This window comes from Varroa jacobsoni, unplaced genomic scaffold, assembly GCF_002532875.2.
Source record: "Varroa jacobsoni isolate VJ856 unplaced genomic scaffold, vjacob_1.0 scaffold_160, whole genome shotgun sequence".
Taxonomy (NCBI): Eukaryota; Metazoa; Arthropoda; class Arachnida; order Mesostigmata; family Varroidae; genus Varroa; species Varroa jacobsoni.
Window position 1 is genome coordinate 5,732 of NW_019213062.1, and position 10,298 is coordinate 16,029.

General features: G+C 41.8%; 2 protein-coding genes across 2 annotated transcripts in view; one reads left to right on the forward strand and one right to left on the reverse strand.

Annotated features, from left to right (window-relative positions):
* Positions 1–3,036, reverse strand: part of Not11 (CCR4-NOT transcription complex subunit 11) — a 6,456-nt gene extending 3,420 nt beyond the window's left edge. The window contains exons 1-4 of the mRNA XM_022850868.2: positions 2,632–3,036; positions 2,067–2,195; positions 1,065–1,162; positions 480–732 (exon numbers count right to left, since the gene is read on the reverse strand). Coding sequence (XP_022706603.1) covers positions 480–732; positions 1,065–1,162; positions 2,067–2,195 — 480 coding nt within the window. The 5' untranslated portion in view covers positions 2,632–3,036. The remainder of the gene's footprint in view (positions 1–479; positions 733–1,064; positions 1,163–2,066; positions 2,196–2,631) is intronic.
* Positions 3,037–3,220: 184 nt separating this feature from the next.
* On the forward strand, positions 3,221–7,063 carry Pgant5 (polypeptide N-acetylgalactosaminyltransferase 5). The gene is made up of 2 exons (XM_022850857.2): positions 3,221–3,748; positions 4,342–7,063. The coding sequence occupies exon 2, from the start codon at positions 4,391–4,393 to the stop codon at positions 6,146–6,148; it is 1,758 nt and encodes a 585-aa protein (XP_022706592.1). The 5' UTR covers positions 3,221–3,748; positions 4,342–4,390; the 3' UTR covers positions 6,149–7,063.
* Positions 7,064–10,298: the final 3,235 nt, after the last annotated feature.

A 10,298-nucleotide genomic window follows, 5' to 3' on the forward strand; every position in this document is an offset into this window, starting at 1 on the left:
GTCTTCCGCCGTAGCGATGACAGACCACATACAACTAGCTGCCCAGTAGAAACCGAGAAAACTTGGACAGAAAATTTTAACACAATTGCCTTACAGCCCGAATCTTATAGCATCAAACTGTTATTTGCTTCGGATCCCACAGAACTCCAACAACGGCGCTAATTTGGTTTCAATATGGATATGTGAAAATAACTTGTTGCATCCCTTCGCTTAGAAAACACAGTGATGGGATTATTGCATTACCGGAAAAATGGCAGAAGGCCCATCAATTCAATAGAGTAATATTAATTTAAAATAAGAAAACAAAAATGTTTTCTTTAAGTTTGGCTTCAAGGCGATCAATACGATTAGCTATTAGCAAGTAGAAGAACAGGGGCAACCAAGGAGCTCCCATTCTGATAAATAAACGTCTGATTTTTCTTGTGATATGGAAGTAGATAGTAGGAATTTCGCTGATTAAGGCAAGATAGAAAACAAACCTGAAGATTACTCGTATCACAAACAGTATCGCATTCCGTAGGTAGTTTAGCTAGAACTTCTTCGGCCGTCATCATAAGCAATGCTTTCGTAGAACCAGAATCTCTTGGGGAGCCGAGCAAATGTGAAAAAAACCAACGAGCCTGTGGAGTTAAACGAGCCAATGAGCCAGGGCCCGCTTTAGTTCCCTGTTCAGACGGGTGTAGAAGCTTAATCAATAAGCTCAGGAACGGGTTTTCGTGTGGCCTACCTTCCCTGTTAGATAAAATTAGAAACAAAGGATAAAAATTTGCCTACACTCTGTAAGATGGGATGTCGTAGATAGCCTAAAGTTCAAAACCGGTCCAATCGAAATAATTCCCAAAACCTAAGTTCTAAATACTTAAATAATATTTGCTTTCTGAAACTTTGGCTACATATGTAAAAAAAAACTACATACTTAAAAAAAAGTAAATACACCAGAGATAGAATCAGCTGGTGATATGCTTTTTTTAAATTGCATACCTCTTAGTCATATAGTAACACATAAAGAATGGATGGAAAAAATGCACGTACGTATTTAAGAACAAGCATTTTCCAATGAATACCTGAATGCATCATAAATGAGAAAGGCCGCCCGGAGCTCTTGCGCGGCACCATCAAGCAAATCACTTCCCTGAAGAAGGTGACTTAGTCCGCTGCACACCTAGTGATAGGAACAAAGCGTGTTCGTTTCTCTCTTAAAAATGTACGTGGAGAACGATGATAGATAGATACAGATGATTACTCTGCATTGCATATAGTTTTCGTGCAGAGCAGTCATCTTGCCGTAAGCTGATGCAAGATAGAAGGCAAGTAATATGGCTGTATGATCATAGTCATGTAGCTTTGGTCGCATGATAAGTAAAAGTGTTCATAAAACAAATCGCGATTTTTGACTGTGAGGCTAAGTGATGCTGCTCCACCAGTCGCCAAGCAGCAGATACGGAGTTGCTAAAAATTCGCTGTACAGTTAGATCTGTGCTTTTTTCCATTGCGCATCAATTGTTTATAATAGAAATTAGTGAAACAGCGATCGTGCAATACAATTAGCTTATCAGTAAACGGATATGTATTTTCACACCTTGAAACACTAAAATAAACAAGTATAATACTTGTAGATACCAAGTATGGCATTACATACTCTTAATAGCCAAAATTACACAAAAATACAGTCATATATTGTGTTAAGAATGGTAAATTTAGCTGTATTGATCAAGTGTGCGAATAATTTACTATTACTACCAAAATACGTTATTAACCTACTAGTGTTTAAAACACGCTATAACCTACCTATTGTAAACCTACTGCAGATTAGGCCATCAAGAAAGAACCTAAAAACTCTAATTCACGAACAATAAGGTCTGCTTTTCTCTTTATTTATGCTTGATCTTTTTCATCATTTATTCAATATAGAAAATGATATATAATATATGTAATATAAATAGTCATCAACAACTTTACTGCCTGTTGCGAACTTATAAATATTAATATTAAATATTCACAACGTTTCCTAACAGAGTTTCCTACCAACGATAAACTGAATTGTACTTTAGCCGCATTTCTCTTACCTTAAAATACTCTTTCGGATCAGGAAATCGTAATCGAAATTCTTCTGACAGTTTATGAAAATTCGATGTACATTCGAGAACGTCCAAAAGTTGAATAACTTCTCTTGGGTTGGGAATATCCGCCGACATCTGAGGGTAAAATCAGTGAATGAGGCACTTACTCCATTCATATTATAAAAAATTATCCATTCAGTATTTCATTTGTTTGTTTACTTTACTGCATTCAACATTTTGCAGTTCTTAATACTTCGGTTCGAAAACAGGAAATGCAGTACTCCTTTAATACCTTTGCATACAAGCAGTATTTACTACAATATTCAGCTTGACTTAAGATTCAGAAACCCCACTGCATCGATGGCAGATATTTTTAGTATTTTTTCTATACGAAAAAAAAAGCAGTTGTTACGAAGTCAGCACTTCTCACCTATCGTAGCTAATCGTATCTAAACATCAAATCAAATTTCTGATCAAATCAAAACAGAGGTCTGTAATTAATGGACTTCAATCAAGCATATCGAATATTAAAAAAAATCCCTTGTCTAGTTGTGGCTTATGCGGTACTCACCTTGGCAATACTTCCCACTATTTCCACAATAATTCCACTACGCAAAAACAAAGATGCGGCCACAATTTGTTGTACAAATCCTGATTGGAACTCTCAACGGTGTCCTGTCTGTTCTATAGGTGCGTGTATCCATTCTGTGTTATTATTTACATCCGTCGATTACGCGGTGAACAGCCGTGGAGCTGGTTTGGCTGGAACTGGGTTCTAGTTATGCCACTGTTTGAGTCGAGCTTGGGTGGCTCCACAACAAAGGACAATTGTCTGAGTAGATGACCAGACAATAATAAGAAGCGACACATTCCTCCCCGATATTCATCAACATAAGCTACCAACAGCTCTACCAACGATAAGACTTTTTTTGTATATTATTTTAGGAAATAAACAGTTCAAATTATTATTATTACTATTCTGTACTTGTTTAACAAAAAAAAGTCTAAGAGGCCTATTTTTCTTCCTCATTCTCTATTTATCGATGTCCCTTTCCTAGACAGAATACGCCTCTCCCTTACAAGTGTTTCCACTGTGGACATATTCTGTTTATTCCGCGCTATCCAAGTTCCGCGCATTTTTCATAGATGTCCCTAGACAGTTCGACTTGCCGCTAGTCGTGACAGTTGTAGTCGTACGTTGGCTATGCTGACGTTGATGGCCACCACTTCACCTGCTGGTGTTGGCAAAGCAGATAATAGCAAACTAACACGGCGAATCAACGGAATAGTAGCAGAGTGCGTGGAGTGCGACGCTAAAGGGTTGTGCGTGCCCCTTCTGTAAATCTGGTCGAGAGCCACCAGCTCTAGTAGGAGATTCTACAAGCTAGCAGCAAAAGACTACATGAACGGCTAGAGCTGCAACTGTAATCTGGCCTCCATTTGCGATGTGCGCTCGCTGTAAGAACACGACGGGTGTCACTGTCGCCTAACTAGCCAAAATGTGACAGAGGCTGGCCCTCTGTTCTGCCAATGAGCTTCACTGCCAGGCAGTCAGCCTGCACACCAGTCGACCCCCCCCGGACTCTGTTTTAATCACGTATCCGATCATCTTGATCGATGCTGCTATCGTGTCTATTGATGTGACTTAAATGGACATATCGACAATGGAGTGCTGCTGCAACTCAGATGTGACTTTAATTTGAATTAATAGAATAATATAGTTCCGTAGATCTTTACATTGTAGCAAACCGTCGTCGTAGTATGTGTAATTCTGTGATCTCTATAACTACTGCTGTTATTGCGCTACTGTTAAGACCAAAAATATTTTTAACGTTTTCTTCATCAATCAAAAGCGCCTCGCAATGATAATTGTCTATCCTTTTTGTGGGCATCGACTGAGAGATTTTTCGTCACGGGATAACCATCGAAGGGCGACGATGATAACTGCTCTCTTATCCACCGCATTTTCTTCGTGTACTTTGAATTCGTATTTTATAACTGCAAGCCTTGACTGAAGCTAGAAGTTCGAAGCGACAAACGTGTTTCAAGTAGAGAACCCTGTCGATGCATCGCATGGCGTGAAAAGTTGTCAGAGTGTATTTAGTGATGTAGCTTTTATAATATTATCTAACGAAAAGGAAGTGATTACCTGTCATAGCAATCACTTAGAAGTGTTCGACGAACATAAGTGGTATGCTAAAAGGATATAGTTAGTATTTTTAAGGATACCGTATACATTAGTTTTTAACCTATTGTATCATTTTGTCTTCATATATAACAGAGAGAGAAAGCGAGAGAGAGGAAACTTTGTACACATTAGCTGCGCCAGAATGCTCGGATTACGCGTACTTCGACTGCACACCTGCCGGGTGATCCTGTTAACATCGCTGGTGTGGTTTGTCATTGCGGCTCTACTCTTTTTGTACAGCAGTGAATGCCGAGGTTCCGAATGTCTAGATAAGTTACCGAAGTTCACTTCCGTGCTGAAGCCCGAAGCCGAACCTCACTCGCTCTTCGTTCAGTGGTCACCTGTAAGCTTTGGTAAAAATCCTTCCCATTGGCCGGGCGAGAATGGCAAAGCTGTACAGATACCACCCGAAGAGGAGAACCTTAGAAAGGAGAAGTTTAAAATTAACCAGTTTAATCTGCTAGCGTCTGAGCGAATCGCCCTCAACAGGTCGTTACCGGACATGCGGTTACCAGGTTGCCGTGATAAAATCTACCCCTCTCGTTTGCCAACAACCTCAGTTGTCATTGTATTTCATAACGAGGCGTGGAGTACGCTCCTTCGTACCGTCCACTCGATAATTAACTTGTCGCCGCGTGAATTATTGGCTGAAATTATTCTTGTAGATGACGCGTCGGAATTTGACCATCTGGGTAAGCGCCTTGAGGAATATGTCACTAAATTGCCCGTTCCTGTTCACGTGCTTCGGACAGGAACCCGATCGGGTCTTATACGTGCGCGATTGCTCGGCGCCCAATCTGTCATCGGACAGGTAATCACATTTTTAGATGCGCACTGCGAATGCACCGAAGGCTGGTTAGAGCCGTTGCTCGCCCGCATCGCGGAAGATCCGACACGTGTCGTTTGCCCTATTATTGACGTTATCTCAGATGAAAATTTTCAGTATATTCAGGCCTCGGACATGACGTGGGGCGGTTTTAACTGGAAACTTAATTTTCGCTGGTATCGGGTTCCACAGCGGGAAAACGACCGACGCGGGGGAGACCGCACTCAGCCCGTTCGAACGCCCACAATGGCCGGTGGCCTGTTCTCCATCGATAGGGCGTATTTTGAAAAGCTGGGCCGCTATGACGAAGGCATGGATATTTGGGGCGGTGAAAACCTCGAAATGTCGTTTCGAATTTGGATGTGCGGCGGAACCCTGGAGATTGTGACATGCTCACATGTTGGACACGTCTTCAGAAAGAGTACACCGTACACCTTTCCTGGAGGCACTGGCAAGATTGTAAATCACAACAATGCCCGATTAGCCGATGTCTGGCTAGACGAATGGAAAGATTTTTATTTTTCGATTAATCCACATGCAAAGAAGATTGATCGCGGCGACACTACCTCACGAAAGAAATTGCGCGAAAGGCTGAAGTGTAAGAGTTTCCGATGGTACCTCGAGAATATCTATCCGGAATCGCATATGCCTCTCGATTACTACCATCTTGGCGAGATCAAAAATCTTGACAGCGAAATGTGCCTCGACACGTACGGCAAGAAAAGCGGCGACGTCCTCTACATGGGCAAATGCCATGGTCTTGGCGGCAATCAGGTGTTCGCTTATACGAGACGACAGCAGATTATGGCGGACGACGCTTGCATGGACGCCTCACTTCCATCTGGCCCGGTGAAACTCATACGCTGCCACAACATGGGCGGAAACCAGATGTGGATGTTTGACCAGGGTACGAAGCAGATCCGACATGTCAATACCGGCCGTTGTCTTGATAAGCCCAGTACGACTACACCGAATGTAGCCACACTAAAAGAGTGTAAAGTGGGAAAACGAAGTCAGCAATGGCAGATGGCGGAAAAGTTCGAGTGGCAAGCTCCTAATGACGAGAGTAGGTGACGGCCGACGACGTCTCTAGTGAAGGAAATTACGACGACAGGGGAGCACCGATTCGCTAGCAGTTAGTATGATGATATAGTCAGCTACGTGCAAATGTACTAGCAAAATGCATATAAAGATACATTAGCGAAAATACGTCACAATTGACCATATGAACCAGATAGATAGTGATAACAAGAGCCGCTAAAATCGGATTGGAGCTACTAAAACATACTGGTGTTAGCAGCATACGGATTTGATAGTGGGGAGGTCTTCCTTAGAGAGGAGTTTCAACGAAGCTCCGCGACCGCAGCCCAGGAGAAAGCTGCATTGACAGCATTATTTTCACAAGTTCGAGGAAACAGAGTAACGGTTAACGACCGCTTCTTATAAGATCTGAAAAGTAAACGCCAGGCTGGCATAATGACCTTGCGGCAATGTAAAGATCATTGATCAAATGTTGTTCGTGTTTATACGGTGCATATATATATATATATATATATATATATAAATGAAAGTAACCTACAAAAAAGATAAACTACTAACATGTAAATGCAAGGAAGAGCACGATCGTGAAAATGAGCAACGTACAGTCAGAGTTGCGACGGCAAGATGTTATAGAGATCGTATATATAGATATATATAAATATATATATATAATATGGGATAAAACGAAGGAAGTATTGTATAAGGCGATGATTAATAAGGACTGTTATGAAGGTAACAAAGGCAAAAAACAAGGAACAGAAAGCAGTCGTTTAACTGCAGTAGCTGAAGAACGAGTTTTAATGATTTTATTGAACTATGATTAGGGCGGCGTTGTAACTAAATGAGGGATAAAATATAAGCACTTATGTGCCACAGCGAGTGATTGAGTTAAACTAGAAAAAACAAAATGGTTGGGTAATAAACAAACAATAATGTTTACAGTATAAACTAATTTTGTTTTTTCTACTATTATATCTATAAAGTGCTCATCTATTATGTTACATAGATACAAATAAAGCAGCAATACAAGCGTACCTTTGTAACTGAGCACTTATCACTCTACGAAGATAACAGAAGTATTTGTCAATGTACCATATATATGTATATATATATGGATGACAGAATAATTAGTAATTTACTATAATCTGATAATTGTCTTAAACATTTTGTCTTGACATCTTCATCACTGGTAATTTTAGACATCTTGGTATTGTATGTGTAATGCTTCAAAGATTTCTCAGCGGATTTAATCATCCTTCAAGCCCCAACTAGTCATCTGCTGGTGCATTCAATTCAAAAGAAAGCTACTTTTAAATGTTGTGCCAAGTTACGTTATCGTTGCGCTAATGAAAATTTATAATCACCTGCTATTGCGTATTACGTCACCCTAAATCTTTATCATTTAGTCATGGCATCGATGCGTACAGAAGATTGGAACAATGTTCAAATGCATATTATACGAAGACTTGATAAATCCTTCGTCCGGTACCCCGTCGTAAACAGTTGCATACGTCTTTCTCAAGTATGATTGCAACTTGCCTATTAACGCGTACTATGATAATCTATAATCGGTAGCTTGCAGTGATATCTGGGTTAGCTTGTTGCCACCCGCATTAATGAACGCTCCCCCCCCCCCCCCCGCGCTCACAGATCTCATTGTCGTCTATCAAGATGCTCGTGGAACAATAGCACAGTGGTCATCTGCGTAATAACGACCTATATTTAAACGACCGAGATCGGATGATACAAAGTTGTATTAAACGATTAAATGATCGCCATCATTATGTTAAATTTTTGGCCAAATAAAAAACATCTGCCCCTAGTTTCCATATATATATATTCCCGTAGCGCCGTTGGATTCAGTTGCTTTACGTCGTAGTTATCCATGAGTTAACCCGTTTAAATATAAGCAACATAGCAACTGAAATAGATCTGGAAGTAAATATGCCACCTCAGTGATTTCCTTGCACCCTATTAAATGGTCAGTTTAACTTCTGTAAGAATTATAAGTGTATCCGAAACGTGTCGGCTGAATGTGATCATCGTGTCCAAATAGTTTTCATTAGTCACCGAGCCTCGACGGACTCATCCATCACTATGACGCTTACAAACGTTTGCAACGTAGACAGGCCTTGCAACATGACCTGACCGCAACCGTTGTCCTAATATATGTCATCATCGATACGACACTCCAACTCCTTGTCAAAAGAAAACAACCTTCTACATATATACGTGCTTCTAAAAAGGCCACAAATGGTCGCACGTAGCTGTTTGTCGTTTGAACGTGGCAAAATGTCGCCTCACTCTACACTTCCCTGTAAATGACCCAACTGATTATGATATTGGCGTTAACTATAGCTACAAGTGTGAATGTAGCGTATTATCATTATTTACTTAATTATCTTATAGACGTTTCTTATCATATAAAAATTAACTATATAAATTTCCTAGTAGCAGCAATGAGGGCCCCTAGAAAAAGTTCAACGCTCGCAATGTAGATCGATAACAGTGAGAATACAGTAGTTGCAAGGATCCCAGTATTAGGCGGTGGATAGCCATAACGCAAGTAAGACGATATTAACACATGCCATATAAACGAATTTTTCGCCTTATCGGGTCGACTCTCAGAGCCGCTGGACCCATCGCTCCGGAGCGACGTCAAACTGTATGAATGTCTGAGCGCCTGACTGTTGTATAATAACATTTCCCTGCCCCACCTTATATGGCTGCTGACATCGATGGCCATGCTAGCTGAATATGATCAGCAGGAGGTGACAATTGACATCCGCTGATCCCTGGCAGCCGCGGCTATTGCGGCTGCTTCTGGCGATGAGGGTCAACATTGACAATAACGATAATGTCTATGAAGCAACGGCTGATATCGTAGACTGTGCGTTACGGAAGTTATAATAGACGTTCACCAAGATCTCTATCGGAGCAAATATGCCTGGCTTCTGATAACCGAGCCTTCTCGTTATCTAGCGGCAACTGGTGATCAGGCGACAGCGGGAGCAGTGACGCCACTGTTGCTGTATGATTAATACTACTGCTTTTATCGGTATCATTTCTGCTCCGTCATTGTTGTGAACAGATAAACTCATATATACACACACACATACGCGTACGCACGAACGTAGTTAAAAAATAACGCACAGACAGTCTTCTCCACCCTTACAGATTCTCTCACGCTGACAACACAGTTCATCCGTCTAGCTCGCAACCGTTTGCCAAACGACAAACGCATGGTGGGTGGGTCGTTTTGGAAGCTTGGTCAAGGCGCCGTCGGGCTTCTTTTCGACGTTGCGATGTTGCTGCTGAATCAGACGTTGTAATAGCTGCTACGAGCCGTTCACTCGAAGACGCAGCAGCTCGCGCTTTTCCTCGTCTCTTTCAGCTGCTTATTCATTCGCTGACTCGTTCGAATCGGAAGAAGTTGCTAACGAACTTTTGAGGCATAATTGGGCATTCACAAGCGTTCGGCCTACCAGCGCTGGTGGCAGCGATAGTGGGGGCATCCGGAGCAGTAACTCCAGCTGCGACTGCAGCGGTGTTCGGCCAGACTGAAGACTGTTATTCCTCGAAAAAAAACGGGCGCAGCATCATACTGTGACAGCCACCGCAGCCCTGCAACAGCCCCTGCAGCCCTGCGACAGCTCCTGAAGACCTGCGACACCGGCTACTCAAAACATAACAACAGCAGCAGTCATGGTTTTCTGCTGTTGCTAGATCTGCTAGAGTTTCCGCATGCAAGAAAAAGCCGAAGAAGATCAAAGCGGCAACTTCTTTTTCTATAAACTATTTCTTTTTTCGTTTTTGTTGTTGTTGCAGTAGAGAAAGGGTGAAGGGTCGCAGGGAGAAGGAAGAAAAGACGACAACGACGAAGGCCTGAAATCCTTAGCGGTTCGAAGGCGAAGCGATGCTTGCGTGCTGAACGCAATTCGCAGTTTGCAGCCATCGGTCGAATAGCACAACACAGCAACTGGTGATTTTAAGGAGGAATTAAGGATTCTTTTGATTGTGCAAGCTCACAGCAAAGTGATCCGGCTGATACGCTCGGTTCGCAAATGACTTCTATTCCGTAAAAAAGTCATTGCTTAGCAAAATAGGCGTTTGTTGTTAGCCTATGACTATTTAGACGTCGACTCCCCGATGACGTTGCGTAGCAATCTTGATATAGCGGTTG

Excerpts from the sequence above, each read along its gene's own strand:
- Pgant5 (XM_022850857.2), top strand. The coding sequence starts at position 4,391 with ATGCTCGGATTACGCGTACTTCGACTGCACACCTGCCGGGTGATCCTG.